The sequence below is a fragment of the Geotrypetes seraphini genome, chromosome 3 (genome assembly GCF_902459505.1).
Source record: "Geotrypetes seraphini chromosome 3, aGeoSer1.1, whole genome shotgun sequence".
NCBI lineage: Eukaryota > Metazoa > Chordata > Amphibia > Gymnophiona > Dermophiidae > Geotrypetes > Geotrypetes seraphini.
In genome coordinates this window covers 288458314-288484497 of record NC_047086.1, presented here as the reverse complement: position 1 = coordinate 288484497, position 26184 = coordinate 288458314, and the positions used below count along the sequence as shown (strand labels likewise).

The window sequence follows — 26184 nt, the reverse complement described above, 5'->3', positions numbered from 1 at the left end:
CCTTCCCCTTGTGGTGATTTCTACAAGGCAATGCATTCTATTGCAGTCAGAGCCTTGAAGTTATGTCGCATGTGGCTGCTGGAAAGGTCTCCGCTGACACTACTTCCTGTTTCCGGTTGCGTAAGAGGAGATCTTTCCAGCAGCCACAGGCGAAGTGACTTCAAGGCTCCGGCTGCAATAGAATACATAGCCTTGTAGAAATTGCCATGAAGGTAAGGGGAAGGGAGGGAGGGAGATGCATGGCTGGCTGGTGAGAGGGAGCTATTGGACCGTGCGAAGGGTGCTGGGGGGGTGGGGGGGGGGGGGGAGAAGAAGCTGAAGCAGCCTGAAGGGAACTAGGGAAGAGAGAGAGGTGAGAAGACGCTGGGAAAGAGGCTAGATTAAGAATATTTGTCTTGCTATCACTAGGTATCATTTTCCCCTTTTGACTCTTCCCTATTAATCTCCCCTGCCTTTACTCCCTACCTCCCCAGCTCCCTTCCCCAATCCCATCCACTTTGGTTAACTCCTACTTAAAGAACAATCTTCTTCTCTCTAGGTTTGCGGGGACGGGGTGGTGATGGGGGCCGAGCTTGTGGGGACGGGATGGTGACCAAGCCCACTGGGACAGGACGATGACGAGGTCGAGCTAGCAGGGACAGGGATAAATTTTTTCCCCGTGTCATTCTCTACTGTACGGCGACATCATAACAAGGTATGTGCCGGCACATACTGTAATTGGTTATCTTTACACCTTAGAAACATAACTGAGAATTATCTCAACATTGTCAAAGTCACCAGTTTCTCTCACCAATTGGAGGGGGGTACTGGGAGATTTAGGGCACAACCCCCTTAATATCTCCAGTGGAGTATTCCTCAATAGCAGCTGTTTAGCAAATTCTAAATGTTTTTGGTAGCAGATGTAGCTTCTGATGTTAATCTTTTAGGATATAAACATTTGGTCCCCTTCTGAAAGATAAATGTCTTTGAATTTGCCACGTCTTTGTCCTGCCCAAAACACAGCCAGACCATGCCCCCCTTGCCATCTGCATGCTCTTGGGTTGAGATGTGCATATCCCAGCTTTGTAAAATGAATTCAGACATTTAGAGAAGATAAATATTTAAGTGCTAGTTAATGCAAGTATCAAATGCGAACAGGGTTTGTAAAATGAGGGCAATATTGTCAGTAGGAATGTGAACAGGGCAAATATTTTTAGTCTAAACTTATTTTCAAGTTTATTTCACATAATTGTTCTACTAAAAATCTTTTAGTGCACGCTAATTAGCTTAACATGTTAATTCAAAGGTAAATCAATTTACCATATGCTAATTTTAAGGCATACTAACAAATGTATAATCCTAATTATCACTGGATTTCTCTCTTGCTGTAAGAATGGTCTCCTTAAGATCCTGATGAAGATGTTCAGTCATCTGTGCATGGTAAGGTTGTGACTGCTAATAGCAGCTTGCAGGCTGCATCTGTACACACCACCTTTGAAGACCCAGAAGAGGTATGGGGGACAGTGGTTATAAAGCAGGGATTTCAAAGTCCCTCCTTGAGGGCCACAAACCAGTCGGGTTTTCAGGATTTCCCCAATGAATATGCATTGAAAGCAGTGCATGCACATAAATCTCATACATATTCATTGGGGAAATCTTGAAAACCCTACTGGATTGCGGCCCTCAAGGAGGGACTTTGAGAACCCTGTTATAAAGGGATGGGAAGAGGAAGATAATGCTGCCCACAAGACACATAGAGAGACTAGGAGATTAGATTAGACTCCATGGGAGGGGAAGGGGAGATGCTAGCCATGAGACTTCATGCAACTTATACACAAGTCATCGCATTTTCTCAGTACTTAAAAGGAAAGTTAGAGATATGACTTATGCGGGGACAACCTATGTGAGTATCTATGATATATCAAAATTTCCTTTCACATATCTGAACAAAGTAACACTGAGAGAAACATAAAATCTGCCCATCATGACATCATGTAGCTTATCAAAACAAACACATTTAGAAGATAAGAGAATCAAGCCAACCTCCAATCTATCAGAATAGTACTTTAATGACTTTAAATGGCCTTTATACAATATTGAGACTCAAGGGCACACCTTTTATTTGCTTTTTTCTTAAAACACTTCAGTGTCTTCTATTAAATAATTTACAAAGGATAGTTTTCTATATGCTGTACACTTATAATCAAGGATCCAGTGCAGTGCTTTACTGAACAGGATATATCACACCGATTTGGATGGCATTATAAAATCAAGCTCCCGTCTTCCTTTCCCTCACCCATCCCCCACCCTTTTTCCTTAATGATTAGTCAGAGGAGCAACTGCTGTAAAGAATCCAGAGAATGAGGAGGTAAACTATCTGTGCAAAACTGCATTCATTATTTTTGAAAGCCTAAAATTTCAAAAGAAATAACACCACCAAGGGCAGAAAAGACAACAAAGAGAATGTAAAAAAGAGAACCATAGTGTTGAATGTTATTTCAAGTGAGAATGTCAAGAGAATTGGGGGTTTCCCCCATGAATGAAACATAAGATGACATTAGAATAGCAAGCAGCATTGTGAGAAAATATGAGTGCCAAAGGCCTGGAATATTTTGAAAGGTATTTGTTCATGGTTTTTTTTTTTCAAAGCAAAATTATCATTGGCACCCTTGGAGGCCAACAGCAGGTATCAGAAATCCCAACTCTGGCATTTGCTTCTCATGCAGTGCCCTGTGCATCCATCTTCTTTTCTTGGCAAGTTACTAATGATACAATTTAAGGATAAGACACTTGTGAGGAGTGTGCGTCTGTAATCCTTAAAATAGCTGAATCATGGATTCTCTGGATTTACCTACACCAATCCATTTAACTGGGGAAATAAAAAGAAAGAAATTATTTTAATATGTTCATCGTTTGGATTAGTTATAGCATTGTTTTCTTGGAGAACAAACCATGAATATACAAAGGAAAATACTGAACACAGTGAGAAGAGGGAAGTTGTGTTCAAAAAGAAGTTCAGTGGAAGATTTTAAACAGCAAAAACATTTAATGTAGGAGTTATTTTTTTTTAACAGGATGCCAATGTTAAGAATGTCAAAAAGGTACCTGTTTTAGGCTCCTAGATTCAGCCTCAGTAGTGTGCAAATGCCACTGCAGACATTTACATCTCCAAAGGTGTAAATTAGTGGTTTTACTCTGCAAAACAAAAGCACCACTCCCCACACACGCTGTAGAAACACGCTCCCGGCATTATGCCAATCAGCCACTCAGCACGCTCATGTGCTTCTGGCCATTCCCAGAAAAAAGCAATTTGCTGTATGTGTCTCTAAGATTTACTTATTCTTTGTTCCTTTTTTTTAAAAAACTAACTTTATAGAGAAACAAGACCGTTCTAAGCTGCAAACCCTGCTTTTTTTTTTTTTACATGTTTCTGCAGCCCCACTCTTCTGGCGTAGTCTAGAATAGGGTTGGGCACCCTCAGTTTGCAACTCAGTTGTGTTTTCAGGATTTCCCCATTGAATATGCAGGACATCTATTTGCAAGTACTGCTTTCACTGTAAGGAAATAGATCTCCTGCATATTCAGTGGGGAAATCCTGAAAAGCCAACTGGATTGCAGCACTCGAGGACTGAAGTTACCCAACTTGGTCTACCAGGATGATAAGGAAAGAGGGTTTTTCTGAAAGTTTTCCCCATTTCTCCTTCTCCCACCTGGATACTTAAAACATGGAGTGGAGGAGTGGCCTAGTGGTTAGAGCAGCTGCCTCAGCACCCAGAGGTTATGAGTTTGATTCCCACTGCAGCACCTTGCAATACTGGGCAAGTCACTTAACACTTCATTACCCCATGTAAACCACATAGAAAGCACAGTTACTAACCCTAACAGATGTTATCCAGAAACAGCAGGCAGATATTCTCACATGTGGGTGATATTTTCCGCGGAGAGAAGAAGACGTGTTTCTGTTAGCTGTGTGTCTTTTTTCTTAAGTGCCTTCCCAGCATGTATTTAGTTTGTGAAATATTTAGTTCTTCTTAATTTATTTTATTGGTATTTGTTAAAAAAAAAAAGTGGAAGATCGGCCGTCGGTTAATGGTTTTTCTTTGAACTAATATAATTTAATTTAATTTAGCCGAGCAGGTGTTCAAGTCCATGTCGAAATCATTGATGGGGTTTAAAATTTCTATCACCGACCCACATAGCTGGTGTATCCAGTGTTTGGGGCCCGAACACAGAGTTGATTCCTGTATACGTTGTTCCACCCTTTAGAAGCGTTCTCTTAAAACTCAAAAGATTCAACAGGAAAGATTGTTTGGTCCTAATATGCCGGATATATCTCTGTCATCGATACCATCGGCTTCTACATCGACATCGGGACTTCCCTCATCCAAAAAACCTGTTAAGAAGCCTTCCACCTCCAAACCAGTGTAGCTGACCTCTTCATCATCGAGTCCCTTGATGCAGGTCTCCTTCTCTACTGGGAGTCTCCCATGGGGCCATCCTCTTTGAGGTCTCCCACTCCCAGACATCCTGATACCTACTCAGTTTCAGGTATCGTACAGGACTTTCAATCTCAGGTCGATGACTTCCTGTGGAGTTTAGTAACATTATTAAACTTGCCTCCACCCAAATGTCAGCACCAACATCGTCAGTATAAGCACAATCTGAATGCAGTTCTCATGGGACATAGGATACCACCTCAAGGCCTGCATCAAAACAACACTCGGCTTCGTGTCAATCCCCAACTCGTTGATGTTCATCTTCAGAGTGTAGGTCTTTTTCCAGGGGACATCAACACTCTTGTACCAAGCGTCGAATCACTGGAGCATCATCGAACATCAGTACATCGAGATTCTGCTTCGAGATATCATCGTTCGTCATCTCATTGAGGCTCTGCATCAAAGATCATCAGGGCGATTCATCAAAACGTCGATGTTCTTCGATGAAACATCGACATTCATCTAAACATTGATGTTCTCATTCAAAATATTCATGTTCTAAACATTCATTGAGGTATCGTCGTTCCCTTTCATCAATTTCATCACCTCGATACAGTCATCATAAGCTAGAGAGCATAGCCAAGATATCAACTTTAAAACTTTATATACCGAAACTCACTAACGACAACCTACAACTTAACATAAGAACATAAGAAATGCCTTCACTGGATCAGACCGAGGTCCATCAAGTCCGGCGATCCGCTCACGCGGCGGCCCATTTAGGTTCTCTAGTATGAAAACCTGAAATTACTGTATCCCTCAATATGATTTGCAAGAAGGTGTATATCCAACTTGTGCTTGAAACCCCGAAGAGTAGTCTCCGCCACAACATCCTCAGGAAGAGAATTCCTAGAAATCCTAGGAGACCTCAATCTCCACCTCAAAAACCAATCCTGCAAACAAGTAGAAAACTTACTATCATACCTCAAGGCCTTAACATACAAAATATTAGACTCTCAAGCCACACGTGAAAAAGGATACCAACTCGACATCGCAGCATTCATGTCCCAACAACCCACTCAACAAGAAATCCAAACATCAAACGGAAACTGGTACCGTTCCCTCTGGTCAGATCACTACACTTACTACTTCAAAATCAACTGGTCCAACAACAAAAACACACCGACTACCCAAAAAATAACATACAACTCACTTAAATACATTGACCCCACCATATTCTGGACATAAGCAGACACCATAATCCAATAGACTTCATCCCACAAAGGAACCATCTAAGTACAACAACCTTGGATGAACTAACCCCAAAACCAGAATCCATAGAAAATCAGACAAATGGTTAGACAACAAACTACTCCTACTCAAACGGCAATGCAGACAAACTAGAAAGAAAGTGGAGATAAAGTAGCCAAGAATCTACCAAAAAAGCATGGAGAACAGTGAACCAAAAATACAAACAAAAACTGAAAGAAAAAAGAAAGTCATACTACACAAAGCAAATAGAAGGATCCCATGACCCAAAAAAGCTGTTCCAAATACTAAAAGAACTTACAGACACCACACCCTATCTGACAAATAATAACTCCCCCCTCCCTCAGCCACCCTCTTAGCCACATTCTTCAAAAATAAGATCGCAACTATCAGAGCCACGTTCAATGGAACATCTATGCACCTAGAAGAGATATCACCCCCCCCCCCAGAGAAAGAAGCAGTCGCAGCTGACAGAACCTGGTCTCACTTCTCACCTATACAATGGTCAGACTTCAACAAACTGTATAATAAATACAGCCATGCAGCCTGTGACCTTAACCACTGCCCCATACCTACTGAAAACCTCCAGTACACTATTCCGTACCCTACTCCTACAATGGATACAAACTTTACTCACAGATGGCCTATTCCCACAAGACCTCAGCAAAATCATCATAACTCAGATCCTAAAAAACACCAAAGGAACAACGGACCAACCTTCCAATTACAGATCCATAGCCTCAATCCCACTTTACGTCAAGCTTATGGAAGGCCTTGTAGCTAAAACCCTAACTTCATTCCTAGAAAACCACAACCTACTCCACCCCACACAGTCTGGGTTCAGATCCAACTACAGCACGGAGACCCTACTAGGAGCACTCATGGACACCACTAGACAACACCTCAGTATAGGAAAGAAAATGGTGCTCATACAACTAGACTTCTCAGCAGCCTTCGACAAGGTAGACCACGACATCCTTCTATAAACACTGGACTCTATAGGAATCTCAGGCAAGGTACTTTCCTGGTTCAAAGGCTTCATACAATCCAGAACATACAGAGTTAAAATAAACAAAGAAAAATCAGAACCATGGTCCAACCCCTGTGGAGTACCCCAAGGATCACCTCTATCTCCCACACTCTTCAACCTATACATTGCTTCCCTCAGCTCCTACCTAGACAAACATGGCCTAACCTCCTACAACTATGCAGATTACATCACCATTCTACTCCCCTTCGACCAACCGGAGCCCACCATGATAGGCACAATACACAAAACACTTGAAACAGTAGCAACATGGATGACAGAGCACAAACTAAAACTTAACCCGGATAAAACAAACTTCATCCTCCTGGAAAACAGCAAAACCCCAACCTTAACAAACATAGTTATAAACTCGATCTCGTACTCCATTCATCCCTCGCTAAAACTCCTTGGAATACTAATTGACAGAGGATGTACCATGCAACCACAAATCAACAAAATAATTAAAAAAATCATTCGCAACTATGAGAAACCTAAGACAAGTTCGAAAATTTTTCAACAGAAAACAATTCCAACTTTTGGTACACTCTCTAATCCTAGGCTTAATAGACTACTGCAACATATTATATATCTCCCCTGCCCAGCAACAAACAATTACAAACAATACAGAACACAGCCCTAAGACTCATCTACTCGCTGAAAAAATACGACCACATAACAGAAGCATAACACAACTCACACTGGCTCCCAATACAAGCAAGAGTACACTTCAAATTCTATTGCTTACTATTTAAAGCTATAAACAGAGACAGCCCAACCTACTGGAACAACCGACTAACTCAAACTACCTCAACCAGACACAGGAAAACCCACACACTATTCACTCACCCACCTACCAAAAATGTCAAACGAAGTAAAATGTACAACTTACTAGCCACCAGAGCACCAAAACTGGACAGACAACTCACAAATCTGCTATCCTCGACCACAGACTACAAAACCTTCAAAATAGAAACAAAAACCCTACTCTTCAAAAAGTACAATAAACCTTTATAACAGAACCAGATCCCCCTAAACTTCACCCAAAACACCATCTACATAGCAAATAAAAAAATATTCAAACCACTCATTTGACATTTACTAGTATCTTGACAATTCTCTTGTAATCCACCAAATGTATTTTGTAATATCATGACAATTCTTGTGTAATCCGCCTTGAACCGTAAGGTAACGTTGGAATAGAAATCACAAATATAATGTAAAACCATTTCCTCTTCTCATTGCTATATTGGGTTTTGCACAATAATCCACTCAACCAGAAAAGTGCATATCTTATTCTAATATTACTATATAATCTCCTCTTAGTTCAGGAAAAAGGCCTCAGAAAAGGAGCCTACGCACAGTCTTAGCATAGACTACAATAGTCCGCATAGTTTACAATGCTCCGTGCTCCAGTCATCGGCCAAAAAACCTGAATTCTTTATTAAATCTTTTCTTTCATTTTTTTATAATGTATTTTTTTTATAATGTATTTTTTATAATGTATTTTTTATATAAATTATTCAATTCTTTCATTAAATAAATTATTTAAGAAAAATTTGGGAAAATGTTTTAAGAAAATGATATAAAAAAAATGAAAGAAAAGATTTAATAAAGAATTCAGGTTTTTGGCTGATGACTGGAGCATTATAAACTATGCGGACTATTGTAGTCTATGATAAGACTGTGCTTAGGCTCCTTTTCTGAGGCCTTTTTCCTGAACTAAGAGGAGATTATATAGTAATATTAGAATAAGATATGCACTTTTCTGATTGAGTGGATTATTGTATAGGGTGATATATTGAATATTTTGGCCACTCGGTTTGATAAAATCTTAAGTTGTATACATTGGGTTTTGGCCAGGTACTAGTGACCTGGATTGGCCACCCTGAGAACAGGCTACTGGGCTTGATGGACCATTGGTCTGACCCAGTAAAGCTATTCTTATATTCTTATGTCATCTTCCAGCATTTTACCTACGTTCAGGACCGGATTAACCAATAGGCCCAGTAGGCACATGCCTAGGATTCAAAAAGGTCACAGAGGCCCGATGAAGAGGGCATCAACATTGTTTTTTTCCAAATGGCGATGGGCCCCTCCAGCATTGATTGGGAACGCGGCCCCCCCCGGATCGGCAACGCAGGCCCCCCCCATCAACAGAAAGTAAGACAAGGCAGCAACGCGGATAAGAAAGGCAATGGGAACTGTAATTTTGCAAGCGGTGCTGCTTGCCCAAAGCTTCCCTCTTACGCAGCTTCATTTCCACCTGGGCGCGTCAGAGGGAAGCTTTGAGCAAGCAGCACCGCTTGCAAAATTTCAGTTCCTGTTGCCTTTCTTACCCACGTTGCTTTCTTGTCATACTTTCTGTTGATGTGGGGGAGGTCCGTCGCCGATCGGTCCGTCGATGGGGGAGCCCACGTTACTGATCGATGCTTGGGGGGGTGTCGCCGTTCTAAAAAAATATATATATATATCTGAGTGAAAGGCGAGTGGTGAGATGGGCCTGGAGTGGAGGGAAAGAGAGAAGGGGGCAAGGCAGAGCAGGGCAGATGATAAATGTGGGAAGAAAGGGGCAGATGATGGAAGTGGGGAGAACTTGTGCCAGCCCTCACTTCCTCACCACTACTACTGCTTTCCCACATGCTGGATGGGGGGAAGAAGATAGTTAGTGAGATAGTGGAGGGGTGAAGGAAAGGGATGGCAAGCTGTGAGTAGACACAGTGAAAAGAGGAAAACTGAGGACTGAATAGTAAGAAAGAATTTAATTTAGACAGAGGCAGAAAATAGAGAAGGAAGACCAGAGAAGGAAAGGGAAGAGAGAGGAGAGAGATGCCAAAGAACGGGGGCTGACACAGAGATATCAGATCTGAGTGAAGGAAATGAGAAGAGAGAGATGCTAAAAACCACAGGGGGGGAGGGAAGGAGAGATGGAAGGAGAGAGATGCCAGACTATGAGGGAAACAGAGGGAAGATGATGGATGCCAGACCAAGGGGAAGAGGAGGCAGGAGCAGAGATGGCAGAGGGAGACAGACATTTTCTGGAAGGGGCAGACAGTGGATGGAAAGAAGAGAATGACAAGAAGATGAGGAAAGCAGAAACCACATGCCAAAGGTAGAAAAAAAATTATATATATATATTTTTTTGCTTTAGGATAAAGTAGTATTGTAGCTGTGTTGATAAATGTTTAGAAATAGAAATAGTGATCCTTTTATTGGACTAAGTTTTATACATTTTTTATTAACTTTCAGAGACCAAATTCTTCCTCAGGTCAGGACAGGATACTGTAAAGTTAATTTAAAAAATGTATTAGTTCATTAAAATGGTATCACTTGTTTTCCATTTTTTGTTTTATTTTTATTTGTTAATTTGTAAAGTGATTTGTTATTTCTCTTTTTTCAAATTTACATCTGCTATCTTTATATTTTGTTCAGTATTGGGTGATATGCACCATTGTTTCTTCACCCCCTAAACTGTACTGTTCCTTTGGTTTGTAGCACAAGCCAGCATGCTAAATGCTCTGCACTGCTCCAATGGTCATAGAATTCTTATGATCGCCAAAACAGTGCAGAACATTCAGCCCGCCAGCCAGTGCTAAAAACCTCTTCCGTGCTTTTGTAAAAAAAGGGGTTTAGTTTGTGGGTGGAGCAGGGGTGGGGCTAGGAGGCCCAGTATACTTGTGTGCCTAGGGGCCCTCGAATAATTAATCCTGCCCTGCCTATGTTGGAATCTCATTACAACTGATTCCTGGATCTTAAGAATCATAAAGGAAGTGTACTCTCTTCATGCTCTTTCTATTCCTCCATATTACTCTCCATTATGTCTCAGATGTCCTTTCTTCTTCAGGAAATAGAAGATATACTTCAACTGAATGCAATAGAGGAAATTCCTCCTTCTCCTCCCCAAAAAAATCAAGGTTTTTATTCAAAGTATTTCCTAATTTCGAAGAAGACGGAAGGCATACGTCCAATTCTTGACCTCTGAAAAAGAAACATAGAAACATTATGGCAGATAAAGGTCAAATGGCCCATCCAGTCTGCCCATCCGCAGTAACCATTATCTCTTCCTCTCTCTAAGATAGGGGTCCCCAACCCCTGGTTCGCAACCGTCTGATAGCCAGGCCGCGAGAGATCCCCTTGTGCCACATCTTTCCATCCCTCCTTCCCATCCCGCACAGCAGAACTCCACCGACCCTCCCACAGCGAGGACATGCCTCCGTTTGAAACAGCAGAGGTAGCACTGAACAGACTGCTTCACTGCCTTCCTCACCGGGGTCTTCCCTCTGCGTCACTGATGACTTCATCCAGTCTTCCTTCTCATCCTGGAGAAACAGCTCTTCATACGTTGGACTCTAAGCGTGCTCTAGTGTACTTTCTTCAAAGAATTAAGACGCATAGGATTTCACCTCAACTGTTCATCTCCTTCAATCCTAATAGACTTGGCCATCCTGTTTCCAAGATAACTATTTCTACATGGTTGGCAACATGTATTTCCTTCTGCTACACTCAGGCTGGTTTGCACTTCGAGGAACGTGTTATGGCACACAAACTTCAAGCAATGTTGACCTCAGTAGCTTTTTTACGTTCTACTCCTATTGATGAGATTTGCAAAGCAGCCACTTGATCCTCAATTCATACATTCACATCTCATTACTGTCTAGAATCTTATTCTAGATGAGATGGTCATTTCGGCCAAGTAGTGTTACAAAATTAATTTAATTCTTATTGGCCAACTACTCCCTCCATCCCATTAGGTTCAGCTAGAGAGTCCCCCACATGCGAGAATATGCTGCCTGCTTGTCCTAGTATAAAGCACAGTTACTTACCGTAACAGGTGTTATCCAGAGACAGCAGGCAGATAATCTCACATCCCTCCCACCTTCCCTGGTTGGCCTCTTAGCTTGTTTATGGAACTAGGGTATCGAGTGTCTTTGACGGTTGGGTAGGCACTCGCACATGTGTAGTAGCGGGCAGTCTGCATGCTTGAATTTCTTAAAGTGCCAATGCACTATTTACTGTCTATGCCGGAGCTCTGTGGATAACGTTGCCCACATGTGAGAATATGCTGCCTGCTTGTTCTAGGATAAAAAGCAGTAAATCAAATCCCATCCTCTTTGGATCCCTCTACAGGTCCCATGTTATTGATGTATGCAGTCACTCATGCTACATAGTATTTACTTTCATTGTGGCAAAGCCATAGAAGCCAACCTTTGAAAATGATTGAGGGTACTGAGCTCATGCGCTGAACATAAAATTACTCCCCCCTGCAAAAAAATAATAAAAACAAAGCAAGGGAAACTAATTGTGACTGCCAGACCATGTCTATGTCAAAAGTGGAGCAGCTAGTGGACATGTAGAAGACCCATAGCATGCAAATAAACATACTTGAACCTCATGTGGCCTAATGAAAACCCCCCACCAATCAATATTTGCCCAAACCATGTTCAAACCCATTAGGCTCTCCATTACCCTCTCCCACTGCAGGCTGCCCATTTCATATTCTCCCTTTCCTGTTTAGTTCTGTTATACCACAGTTTGGCTTAAACAGTCAAAGGCTGAATATTGACTTAGTTGGCTATGTGTAAGTTGCCTCTAAAAGCCTAGATGTTCAATGCCAAAGCCCAGAGCCCAGCATTGAATATCTGGGATAACACCAGCGGTGAGCAGTAAAACAAAATCACCACTGCTGAATGAATATCAAGGGGGAGACAATCTAACAAATTGTTTGCCTTGCTGTTTCCTTACAGCTAGTTGAAGCCATTGTGCACTAGTGCAAGCTGAAGTAGTGGTGTATTTGTGCAACATAGGTGCTGGTGCAAGATGCCTTACTAACCTAAGATGCAGCTGTCCAATACAAATAAAAGGTGAAAAAGTGTAACAAGTGTTTAGAGAGACATAAGACCATAAGAATAGCCTGACTAGGTCAGACCAATAGCCTTAGCACAGCAGCTTGTCCTCAAAGTGGCCAATCCAGGTCACTAGTACCTGGCAAAAAAACAAAAAGTAGTAATATTCCATGCTACCGATTCAGGGCAAGCAGTGGAGAAGTGGAGGCCACAAAAGGAGCAGTTCTCTTTTTATGAGGTCCAACCCTAAAAAATGTTATCGCTTGGCAAGGGACATCTGTCAACTTTTCCTGAACTGCTAGTTCAAGATCCAAAACATGCAGCCATGAGAGTCTGCGCATGCCAATGCCAATAGGAGAAAGTCTGTATGCCACATCAAAAATGGCCCGAGCCAGGTATTTTCTGTACTCCTCCAGCTTAGTGGCTATCTGATGATGTTCTGTGACCTGCTCCAGTTAGAGAGTATCAACAAACTCAACTACACTGCTCACCAAGTTCTTCAAGCAAATGCTTGGGTAGAGATGGTACAACTGGATGCAGGAAATGAGCATTAAGCCTTGAAAAACCTTCCTCCCAAAAGATTACAGAGTATGAGCATCCATACCTGGGAGAACTAAGGCATGGGTCTTTAAGAGCAGATTTGACCACTATGGAATGGTGTGGAAGCTGCAGCTTCTCATATCAATGAGCTTTCTGGGCTCTCTATACATTGAATCTGCCTTCTTAGGTAGAACCTGCACAGTAGGGTCTCCCAATTCTTCAACTGTGCATTCTTGAGGAGATTGTGCATCAGCTTTGTTACAGCTTCCTTAGGAGGGGAATCATAATCAAAGATCCCAACATTTCAGCCCTGGGCTTGTCCTCAACTTCCAACTTAAATGGAATGACCTCGGCCATTTCCCTCAAAACAACAAAGGAGACTTCCTCCTCTCCTGTAGTGGGGAGGGATCTGAAGGTAGGTTAAGGGATCTCTCCTTCAAGAGATCCTCTGGCTCTACATCAGATTCCCAAGAGCGATCCAACTGACTCTATAATATTATTTGTGGGAAGTCAAAGTCTGCGCCTGCCTTGATCTACTGGACACTGTGCCAAGCTCTGGGTGAGAGTGCTAGGGTATGGGTCCTGTCCTGCCCTCTTGGGTTGCTTCTTTCCCCAATGGGTTTGGGAGGAACACCGTATCAGTTGGTGCTGGCCTCAAGCTATGTATTTTCACCCTGTTATTTGTTCAGCAAATAGCACACATAGAGTTGAAAGTCACCTGTATAGGCATAATTTTACTTCCATAACTCGTGAATGCTTTCTTTTAATGTTGTAACAGTGTAGGAGCTATAGAAGCTGTACAAACATTTAGATATGTTGGAAGAAAAAAACAACAACTTTCAGTTAAGATATTTTACATGGTTAAATACCTATGAATCCAGTTAAGCACCTTTGAAAATTCTCCTACCCATGTCTACATGCAGTACTACCAGCTTCAAAAGGATGATTTGTTTTACCAAACTGATTACAAAGCAATCGTTTTGGGAAATCACAAATGTAGGAATAACAAAAAGAGAAAGCCAACATCACTTACCAGGAATACCAAGCTCCTCTTCTATAAATCGAACATATCTCTGAGCATTCTCAGGCAGTTCTTTAAAAGTCCTTGCATTAGAGATATCTGTGTTCCATCCTGGTAGGGTCTCATACTTCACCTCCACTTTATTTAAAACCTCTTGATTGGCTGAAAATTTACAGTTCAAAGTTATGATTTGTGCAATTATATACAGGAGAGGTACAGTCAACCCTCAATTTAACTGACTTTGGATTTAATGGACAAGTTGGGAGTTCATCAAGTTATATGAAGTTTGGTACTTCCCCATTATTTTTTAGCATAAATTGCCAATGGCTATCTACTGTAACAACAGTGCTGACATTAGTTATTTGATGGTCAATGCTAAATTTGTAGTTTTTAATATGAAAACTGATATTTTTTCACTTCAAAATATAAAATTCAATAGTTAGCAAACTTTTGGTTCTGCACAGATGCAATTTTTTGGACATTTCAATTTAATGGACACCTCATCCCCACAATTAGACCGTTAAATTGAGGATTGACTATATCAGCAACATTATCTCTACAGTGTTCTCCCCAGAAATTTTTTCCAGCCGAGTGGTGTGAAAAAATAGCCAGGTGGGGCAGGATTGGGAAATTTGGTGGTGGGGAAAATTAACCCCCTCTTTTACTAAGGTGCGTTAGCATTTTTAATGCGTGTAAACCCCCGCACTATGCGGGAAAACTAACACCAGCTCAATGCAGGCATTAGCGTCTAGCGCATGTGGCAATTCTGCGCACGCTAAAACTACTATCGAACTTAGTAAAAGGAGCCCTAAATGTGTACTATTTTTATTAGTTAATTATTATTATTTTCCAATGCTCAATATGACTTCCTTTTTTAAGGTTTGACACTTGTGCCAAAATATTTTTACTAAATTTAAGAAGTATCCTATTCTAGAAGGGAATAATTAGATATTTGCCCTCTTTCAAATGGTATAGAGGTTTAAAAAAGGGAAAGGTATTAATGAAGTCATTAGGTTCAATCTAGCCATTTATTTCTGCATAAATTTAAACAACTTAAAAAAAAAAGATAAATATAGCTCATCCAGTCATACAAGAAATGGCTCTACAGCAGGAGTGCCCACACTTTTTGGGCTTGCGAGCTACTTTTAAAATGACCAAATCAAAATGATCTACTAACAATAAAATTTTTAAAAACACAAAGCACACTGTAAGCAGAGAAAATATTAATTATCATTTATATTCCATGGTTTTTCAATGAGGTCAAGGCAGATGACTTTATGCAATGTCACCTCAGGAACAACTATACAAAAATAGACAAATATACCCCCTCCCTTTTTACTAAACCGCAATAGCGGTTTTTAGTGCAGGGAGATGCATTGAATGCCCTGCGCTGCTCTCGATGCTCATAGGCTCCCTGCGCTAAAAAACGATATTGCGGTTTAGTAAAAGGGGGCCATAGTGCAAAATATAGACAGCAGATATAAATTCTCAAAACGGTCATATTTTGATCACTAAATTGAAAATAAAATCATTTCTACCTTTTTGTCTGGTGATTTCATGAGTCTCTGGTTGCACTTCCTTCTTCTGACTGTATATCCAATATTTCTTTCTTTCTGCCCTCCCCTTTTCTTTGTCTCTCTTTCTTTCTCTCTCCCCCCTGCCTGCCTGTCTTTCTCTCTCCCCCTGCTCCCCCAAGCCATCGTGCCGATTTCTCCACTTCCCCAATTCTTTCCCTACCCCCTAAGCCACTACGCCAATTTCTCCCACCTGGTTCCCCGAGCCAGTCCAGGCACGTACAAGCGCCGGACTCACAAGACTTCACTTCTGACATCAATTCTAACGTCAGAGAGGAAGTTCCAGGCCCGCCAGGTAGCGATTGGCTGGCCCAGAACCTCCTCTCCGACGTCAGAGATGAAGTCTTGTGAGTCAGGCGCTTGTACGCGCCTGGCCTGGCTCGGGGAGGCAGGAAGAAAAAGATTTCAAAGGTAACGACTCACATTGCCTTTGCGATCTACTGGTCGATCGCAATCGACCATTTGGGCACCCCTGCTGTTATGGTATCCTGTCCTGACCTTAGGAAAGGGGTTTAGTCACAAAAAACTGCCTTATTTCCATTTCCTATTTATAAACTTTAATCAATACAGTTACAATACTACTTGATTCTACGTAAAGCAACAACAACAAAAAAATTTCTACCTTTTGTCGTTTCTGCTTTAATCATCTTCTCTTCGCTCTCTTCTTTCTATTCAGTGTTTATCCTTGCTTCCTTCCATGCAACATCTGTCCTTTCTTTGCCCCTTCCACCCAGTCTCTGCCCTCTCTCTCTACCCCTTCCATCTACAGTCCACCCTCTCTCTGCCCCTTGCATCCACTATCTACCCTCTCTGCCCTTTCCATCCAGTGTCCGCCCTCTCTCTGTTCCATATGGTATCTTCCCTCTTTCTATGTCCCTTCAATAAACTGTATATCCTGTGCCCTTTCTCTCCTTTGTACATTATTCATTTCAGCTTCACCTCCTCCCCTATGCTCTGGCATCTCTCTCTTCTCCTTTCCTTCCTTCCTTCCCACTCCAACCCATGATCTGGCATCTCTATCTCCTTCCCTTCTCTACTCCATGCCCTGGCATCTCCCTCCTCCCCCTCCCACCATATGCGCTGACATCTCTACCCCCCTCCATGGTCTGGTAGCTACTTTCCTCTCCCTCTCTCTCATGGTCTTGGCATCTCTTGCCTCTCCTCTCCCTTCCCTGGTCTCCCTTCCACTCTCTCTCCCCAATTGGATGCTGCTGCAGCACTTCTTTTCCCCTCCCCAATTGGGTGCAGCAGCAGCAACATTTCTCTTCCCTTCCCCTTCCCCCCCAAAATAGGTACAGGAGCATAACATTTCTCTTCCCCCTCCCCTCCCCCATTCTGTGCAGCAGCAGCATTTCTCTTCCCATCCTTCCCAGCTCACACACCCATCGGCAGAGTCGCTAGGCAAGTTGTAAGCTTCCCTCCATCGCTGACCTATCTTCCATAGATCAGCGACGGAGGGAAGCTTACAACTTGCTGCTTTTACTTGCTTCGAGCCTTCTTCGTTGCCGGGTCCTGCCTGCTTTCTGTTCCCGCAAAGGCAGGACCCAGCAGCGAGGAAGGCCCGAAGCAAGTAAAAGCAGCAAGTTGTAAGATTCCCTCCGGGGCTCTAACGTGTGTGTGCCGGCTTCCCTTCTCTTCCCTCCGAAACCGGAAGTTACATCCTGTGGGGGGGGGGGGGGGGGGGGGGGGAGAGAAGAAAAGGGAAGCCGGCATGCACATGTTAGAGCCCCGGAGGGAAGCTTACAACTTGCTGCTTTTATTTGCTTTGGGCCTTCCTCGCTGCTGGGTCCTGCCTTCGTAGAAACAGAAAGCCTGGCAAAAAAAAAAAGGCAGGCGTCAAAATTTTTGGCAGCGAGTAGCCCGGGAAGGAGCATTGGTGGAAGCAGCAGGTTTCGCCGGGTGGTCATCTAAATTAGCCGGGCGGAGTGCCCGGCTAAAATCCCCTGGGGAGAACACTGTTAAATGCTTTATAAAACAATTCCCAATGTGAGCTATTGCCCCACCGTCCGATGCTCTATTGCACAGTTCCCCATAACACCAGAACTATTTTTCTCTTCTAGAACTCTTAAAAAAAAAAAAGTCCCAATCCCTCTGAAAATCAATTTTCTCTGAATCTTTTTAAAGTTACAGTTTTTATTCTTCATTCTGTGAGATGCTGTTATGTTTTCTTTCTCTACTTGTTCCAATGTTCTCAGCTATAAATGTCAAGATGACAATTTGCCAGTTGCCTGATTTTGTTCTTTAGTTTTTACTAAAGAAAGGTACGACTCCTACTCCTCCAAAGAACCTCTGGAAATCCCTGAGCAACCTTTGGTTTAAACCCTAAGGTTCTGAAGCTTTTTACATTTATCTGCTAAAAAGAAATCTTAATATTTTTTTTCAAATGCTGATATCTCAAGTCTGCTTCTAGTTTCCCTACTTAATGTTTATGATTAAATAATTTTTTATTGAGCAAATAAACAGTCCAGTGATTCACAGTAAACAAAGCTCATTTATACATTATACCTTACATCCCTCCCCTCCCTACCTCACCCCCTACCCCCCCTGTCCGGAGTCCCAAGAAATAAACTTAAGTATAGATAACTAGACAGGTATCAGAAATTCAATATATGACTCCTAGCCACAGGTGTCATGGTATTCCAGAATGGCTCCCATATAGTTATAAAGTGGAGACCATCTGTTGAAGAGAGGTCACGAATACTTCGACGTTCCCAGGCTAACAGGGTGATCATCTGAGACCTCCAAAAGGAAAGCGTTGGAACATTTGGTTCTAACCATAACAATAAAATACATTTTATAGCAGACAAGATTGACCATCTCAAGAAGATTCTAGCTCCAGGTAATCTAGGGTGATAAGAAGGTATTACTCCAAAAAGTATTTCTGGTGTAAAACGTATTTTCAACTTCCAGATACGTTCAATAAAGGCAAATAAGCTAGACCAATAAGATTGAACAGCCGAACATGACCAAAACATATGGCCAAGAGTAGCTTCCTGAAATCCACATGTCATACAGCATGAAGAAGAACATAATTTAGCTCGATATGCCCATTTAGGTGAAACATATAGTCGAAATAATAGTTTACGTTCATCTGAATTAAACTTACTATCTATCCCTTCTCTTAAAATCATCGGAACGAGAAGAGCAGATATTTTCACTGTCGCAAGTCCACAATGGTGGAACTCCCTTCCCCAGTACATTAGAATAGAACAAGATTTCTCAGCCTTTAAAAATTTCTTAAAAACTTATCTGTTTAAGGATGCTTATGACCTTTAAAAATTCTAAAATTATCTATTTTGTTTTAATTAACATCCACAAAGAGTGCCTTGAAATTATTTACCCAACCTTTTGTTTTTCCCTTTTTTCCTATGCCCTTATTGTAACTTTACCCCCTTTCCTCGTTTTCATGTTAGTTATTACTGGAATTTGATGTTTTTATGTTTATAATTGTTTTATTATATTATGTACATCGCTTAGAAAATTTAAAATAGGCGATACATCAAGAGCTAAATAAACTTGAACTTGAAACTTGAAACTTTATATTGCATTTCAAAAAAATATATGTATTTTCTTAAGGAAGGTAATCTGGTTACAGCAGAGAGAATAATATCATCAGATAGTAATATTAAGATCTTGAGCCCAAGCGATCTGGTATTTTGTATAGTCAAGAGATGGAGTCTCATCTTTTAGATACTGATGATGAAATTTAAGAGGTACCACCATTTGAGAGTCTAACGTATAAACCGTAGACAATAATTCTCGTTTAGTACCGTATTTTCACGCATATAACGCGCGCATTATACGCGTTTTTACCTACCGCGCATACCCCTCGCGCGTTATACGCGTGAGCGCGGTATACAAAATTTTTTTTACATAGTTCCCACCCCGCCCGACGCCCGATTCACCCCCCCCAGCAGGACTGCTCGCACCCCCACCCCGAACGACCGCTCGCACGCGCTCCCACCCGCACCCGCATCCACGATCGGAGCAAGAGGGAGCCCAAGCCCTCTTGCCCGGCCGACTCCACAACTCCCCGACAATATCGGGCCAGGAGGGAGCCCAAACCCTCCTGGCCACGGCGACCCCCTACCCCCACCCCGCACTACATTACGGGCAGGAGGGATCCCAGGCCCTCCTGCCCTCGACGCAAACCCCCCTCCCTCCAACGACCGCCCCCCCCAAGAACCTCCGACCGCCCCCCCCAGCCGACCCGCGACCCCCCTGGCCGACCCCCACGACACCCCCACCCCCCTTCCCCGTACCTTTGGTAGTTGGCCGGACAGACGGGAGCCAAACCCGCCTGTCCGGCAGGCAGCCAACGACGGAATGAGGCCGGATTGGCCCATCCGTCCCAAAGCTCCGCCTACTGGTGGGGCCTAAGGCGCGTGGGCCAATCAGAATAGGCCCTGGAGCCTTAGGTCCCACCTGGGGGCGCGGCCTAAGGCACATGGGCCCAACCCGACCATGTGCCTCAGGCCGCGCCCGGAGGGAAGCTTACAACTTGCTGTTTTTACTTGCTTCGGGCCTTCCTCGCTGCCAGGTCCTGTCTTCACAGAAATAGAAAGTAGGCAGGACCCGGCAACGAGGAAGGCCCGAATGCAAGTAAAAGCATGCTGGCAAAAAAAAAAAAAAAAAAAAAGGCAGGCGTCAAACAAAATTTTCGGCGGCAAGTCAGTCTGGGAAGGAGCATCAGCGGCAGCAGCAGGGTTCGCCGGGCAATCATCTAAATTAGATGGGCGGAGCGCCTGGCTAAAAGGCCCTGGGGAGAACACTGCTCTATGTACCCTTAAATATATAAAACACAACAAACAAGCAATTATCTCAATCTATCATATAAAAATGGAGGAAAAAAGCCTCAGAAGGCAAGAGGTGACCATGTGCTACACAGCACTGTGCATTAACACCTCATCTCTAGGACTAACTATGACAAAGAAACAGTCCAAATAGCCCATCCAGTCTGCCCACTCACAGTATTCACTATCTCCTCCTCTCCATAAGATATCCCACATGCTTGTCCCATGCTTTCTTGAATTCAGATTAGTCTGTCTCCACCACCTCTACCACCCTTTCTGTAAAAAGTATTTCCTTACATTACTCCTGAGCCTATCACCTCTTAACTTCATCTTATGTCCTCTCATTCTGGAGATTCCTTTCAATTGAAAGAGACTTGCCTCATGCGCATTTATTTCAAGTAGGTATTTATGTCTCTATTATATCTCCTACCTTTCCTTCAAATTATACATATCTTAAGTCTGTCCCCATATGCTTTGTGACAAACCACCACCATTTTAGTAACCTTACTCTGGACTGACTCCATCCTGTTTATATCTTTTTGAAGGTGCAGTCTCCAAAATTGTACACAATATTCTAAATGAAGTCTCACCAGAGTCATACAGGGGCATCAATACCTACTTTTTTCTACTGGTCATTCCGCTCACTATGAACCCAACCATCCTAGCTTTCATTGTCACCTTTTCAACATGTTTGGCCACCTTAATTCATCACAAACTATCACACCCAAGTCCCACTCCTCTTTCATGCACAAACGTTCTTCAACCCCTAAACTGTGTTGTTCCCTCGGGTTTTTACAGCTCAAATGCATGACCTTGCATTTCTTAGCATTAAATCTTGGCTGCCAAATTTCAGACCAGTCTTCAGGCTTCACTAGGTCCTTTTTTGTGTTTTCCACACCATCGGGTGGTAAGTATCTATTCTATTGCAGATTTTGGTATCATCTGCAGAGAGGAAAATCTTACCAGTCAACCCTTCAGCAATTATCGCTTATAAAAATGGTAAAAAGAACAGGCATAAGAACCAAACCTTGGGGCACACCACTGGTAACATCCCTTTCCTCAGAGCGATCTCCACAGAGCACTATCCTCTGTCATCTTCCACTCAACCAGTTCTTCACCCAGTTTGCCACTTTAGGGCCCTTACTGAGGGCACACAGTTTATTTATTAGACGTTTGTGTGGAGCATTGTCAAAGGCTTTGCTAAAATCTAAATACACCACATCTAGTGCTATCCCTCTATCCCATTCTCTGGTCACCCAGTCAAAGAAATTGATCATATTTGTCTAACAAGACCTGCCTCTAGTGAATCTAAGTTGCTTTGGGTCCTGAAATCTACTTATTTCCAGAAACTTCTTTTTTTTCTGTTTTAAAATAGGGGCCAACTTTCAAAACATGCTAGAAAGAAAGGGGAGGAGAGAAAGGGGAGATGACAGAAGGGAGGGGTAGAAAGAAGCTGAATGGAAGAGCGTGTTTAATGTACAGCATATGAATCTGGTAGTGCTATATAAATAACAAAAGAGATTATGCTCTTACCTTGATAATATCTTTTCCAGTAGATAGGTGTGTCATTCAGGACAATTGGGTTATCTTCCCATGGTCGCGAACCATATGCAGAAGGAATCCACTCAAGATTTATTCTATGACCTTTCTACTTAACCAGGAGATCTACTGCCACCTGCAGTTAGTACCCAAGCCTGCAAAAGCTCTATCGAGACTATGTGAAGTAAGGGAAAATGGGAAACTTCCCAAACCAATAAACTGCTCGAACATAATAACACTTGAACAATCAATGAACAACAGCCAATAGAAGCATCAAAGGAGCTCAAGTAGTACTCCTGTAGATGCTAAAAACATATTATACGGCATTCTTCGGGGCTCAAAGGGCTGACAGGTATCCAAGATACATTCTTGGAGAAGAATGAATAAGACAATAGGCAGGTGAAGAGAGGACATGGTGGGGGTCCAAAATGGAGAAAGATATTATCGAGGTAAGAACAATCTCTTTTTCCAGTGCAATAGATGTGTCATTCTGGACAAGTGGGACATACAAAAGCAGCCCCAGAAATCTAGGGTGGGCTGACTATGCTTGCTCGTAACGCTGAGGAACCAACGTCAGAGTCCTCCCTTGTCGCAACCTCCACCCTGTAAAACTTTGCAAATGTGCGTAGAGTGGACCAAGTCGCAGATCTACAAATCTTCGCTGGAGAGACTGCCCTAGCCTCTGCCCACGATGAACCTATGTTTCTGGTCAAATGTGCCTTAACAGAAACAGGGCACTGTTTCCCACAGATAATGTGGCCTTACGGATACATCTGGAGATTGTGGAATTAGAAGCAGGCACACCTCGCTTAGTCAGTACAAACAGATGATCAGAGAATCTAAATTCACATCGAACTTCTTCAAAATGTAATCCTGTTTCTTACAACCAGTGGATTGGAATACAGGTAAGTGGATTTCCTAATTAATATGAAACGCCGAAACTACATTCGGCAGAAAAGAAGGAACAGTGCATAAAAGACTCCAGTCTCCAAGATTTTAAAGAAAGGCTCTCTACACGAAAGAGCCTGGAGCTCAGAGACTCATCTTGCTGAGGTGACAGCTACCAGAAAACACTTTTAGTGTTGTCCAAAAGGGACACTTCAAGCGGCTTGAATGGAGCTTTGCTAAGACTTCGCAGAAAGCACAGTTACTTACTGTAACACAGGGGTGTCAAAGTCCCTCTTCGAGGACCGCAATCATCGCATTTTCAGGATTTCCCCAATGAATATGCATGAGCTCTATTAGTATACAATGAAAGCAGTGCGTGCAAATAGATCTCATGCATATTCATTGGGGAAATCCTGAAAACCTGATTGGATTGCGGCCCTCGAGGAGGAATTTTGAAACCCCTGCTGTAACAGATGTTATCCAGGAACAACAGGCAGATATTCTTATGTATGAGTGACGTCATCCACGGAGCCCCAATGCAGACAGCTGCAAAAGCGCTTTTGCTTTAAGAACTTTAGAAAGTTTGCGACGGACCACACCGTGCATACGCCTGCCTGCCCAACATAGGCACATGTCTGCTCAGTTCAGATAAGCCAACCAGGGGAGGTGGGTGAATTGTGAGAATATCTGCCTGCTATCCCTGGATAACACCTATTACAGTAAGTATCTGTGCTTTATCCCAGGCCATTTTGCTTTGAGATTCAGAGTAGTTTCTCCCCCAACGATTTTCCTGCCAGTATCCAGTGCCAGCTCCTGAAGAAGGGGATCAATTCTCTGAACGAAGCTCCGTAGAGAAACTAATTTTGCTCAAAAATGAGCCAGGCCTCGAGACGGGCTCGAAGAAGATGAGGCGGCCTGGTCCGCCGAGGCCGAGGACCGGCAAGGGGAGAACGAACCCCCGCAGTCCTCGAGTTCTGGCATCAGAGGAGGAGGCGAGTACTCTGGGGAAAACTCCCGGAAAGGTTGCTTCCGACGAGGCGAGGCGTGTCTTGATGAATGCCTTGATCGACGACCGGAGCTGTGTCGAGAAGCAGGCCTCGAGCGACGAGACGAGCGAAGCCCAGACGAGGCAGCCACCGAGTAGATGGGACTGGAGGCTGTGGATCGAAGCAACAGAGGCTGAGACGAGGCCCCCCCGAGGCGCTCCCCAAGGCTCGAGGCTCGGCATCGCGAAGGAAGTCTCCGGTCCAGGCAAGCCATGCATCGAGGGTATCGGTTCCAAAGGTGGCATGGGCAAAGACTCTGCTCCTTGCGAGACATGCCCCGAAGCCAGACCAGACACTTGCCGACTCTGCTCCCAGCAACGAGAGTGTGCGCCGAGGAGGCACCGGAGGCGGCTCGACCTCGCGGGAGGCTTCCGCGTGCCCAGGCTGGATCTGGGAGAGAAGCGTCGGCCCAATTTTGGTAAAGAGCTCGACAAATCGCTTCTCCATCATGGCGTGAAACGAAGCCGGCAAAGAGGGATCCGCATCAGCAATAGGACCTCCCGCACGGACATCGGTAACTCGGCCGCCAGGGGGCTTGGACTTAGAGGCCTTGGGCACCTTAAGCACCACTGGAGGAATGGGAGGCTGCGCTACCTGACCTGAGGAGACAGCTGAAGGCACCGCAGCAGGCATCGGAGTCGAAGCCGGCACGAACGAGGCAGGCTTGAGCAGACTCGAGGCCGAAGATGTTGGATCGGAAGTCGAAGGCGTGGCGCTCCAACTAAACAGCGACTCCCACAAAATACAGCGACGCTTAAAAGCACGTGCTGTAAGTGTGGAGCAAGGCCGGCACGATTTCGGAAGATGTTGAAGCCCTAGACACTGAAGACAGCGTCGATGAGGGTCCATCAATGAAATCGCACGCTGGCACTTGACACACTTTTTAAAACCAGTAACAGGCCGGGACATAGGCCGAAAAAGCTCCGCCGCAAGGTCGAAGCTGCAGGGCCACGGCCACGCGGCCTACCTGGTCGAAATAAATCTTTTTTTTTTTTTTAAACAATAAAACGCAACGTGAGCCAATGATAATGAGCCCAAAAAACCGAGATTCTGAGCGAGAGGGAGAATTAGAAGGGCTTGAGCATGCGCAGATGCATGCTCAAAGCCGGCAGAGACTGGAAAGAAGATCTTCAAGCGGCACCGGCACTTGTGGGCTGCGTGCCAGTGCCAAAGGGGGGGGTGAGTTAAAGTTGGTCAGGCGGGGGGTTCCGATTCGAGCGGGAGGGGGCCCTTTGCGAGCGGGGAGGGAGCGATGCCGGTTATCGGGGGGTGCTTGCAAATCGAGTCAACACTCGGTTTGCGAGACACGTTTTGCGAGAATGTTTTGCTCGTCTTGCAAAACACTCGCAAACCGGGTTACTCGCAAACCGAGGTTTGAATGTAATTGAAATAGATAATCCAGAACTGAAGATAAGGAGGTAGACTGAGGCTCCTGGTGATGAAGATCGCACCAAGCAGAAAACCTAGTTCACTTCTGGTTGTAACATTGTCTGGTGGCTGGTTTTCTGGAAGCATATAAATTGTCCCTGATAGATTGAGAAAACTGAAGGTGTGAAGTTATGCCGAGAGGAACCAGGATGTCAGATGTAGAGACTGCAGGTTGGGATGAAGAAGAGAACCGTGACTCTGTATAAGTAGAGACAGAAATACTGGTAGAAGAGGTTTCCTGCTGCTGAGTTGAAGTAGAAGGGAGAACCCAAGGTTGTCTGGGCCACCGAGGAGCTATCAGAATCATGGTTGAAGATTCCTGTTTGAGTTTGAAAAGTGTTCTGAGAATAGTTTCAAGTTTCAAGTTTATTCAATCTTTTGATGGATCGCCTATAACAATTTCTAAGCGATGTACATAATATAATAAAAAGAGATAAGAAACTTAACGTAATAATTATATTAACATAACATAAAAACATTCAAAACGTACTTGAGGGGCAAGGGAAAAATAAAAAGTTACAATTTCGGGTTATGTAAGAAAAAAGGGAAAGTACAAAAGGTAGGGTAAAATAGGTAGCACAAAATGGCTTAAGCATACTTCATAAACAGTAATACCAGAACATAAGTAATTTAAAGGAACTATTAAAAGTCAAAGGCATCTTTAAATAAATATGTTTTTAAAAGTTTTTTAAATGTTGTGATATTTTTTTCAATTCTAATAAATTGTGGAAATGGAGGGAACGCATAGAGAAATTTGTTTGTCCATTCCAGGAGAAAAGCATCTGTCGCCAGATGATAAGGAGA

At 43.3% G+C, this 26184-nt stretch overlaps 1 protein-coding gene across 2 annotated transcripts in view; it reads right to left on the bottom strand.

The window, feature by feature from the left end:
• Positions 1–2030: 2030 nt before the first annotated feature.
• Positions 2031–26184, bottom strand: part of ADSS2 (adenylosuccinate synthase 2) — a 247389-nt gene continuing 223235 nt past the window's right edge. For both annotated transcript variants that reach the window (XM_033936570.1, XM_033936571.1), the window contains 2 exons: positions 14125–14274; positions 2031–2848 (listed from right to left, as the gene is read on the bottom strand). In XM_033936570.1, the coding sequence (XP_033792461.1) occupies positions 2796–2848; positions 14125–14274 (203 nt within the window). In that variant the 3' untranslated portion in view covers positions 2031–2795. The remainder of the gene's footprint in view (positions 2849–14124; positions 14275–26184) is intronic.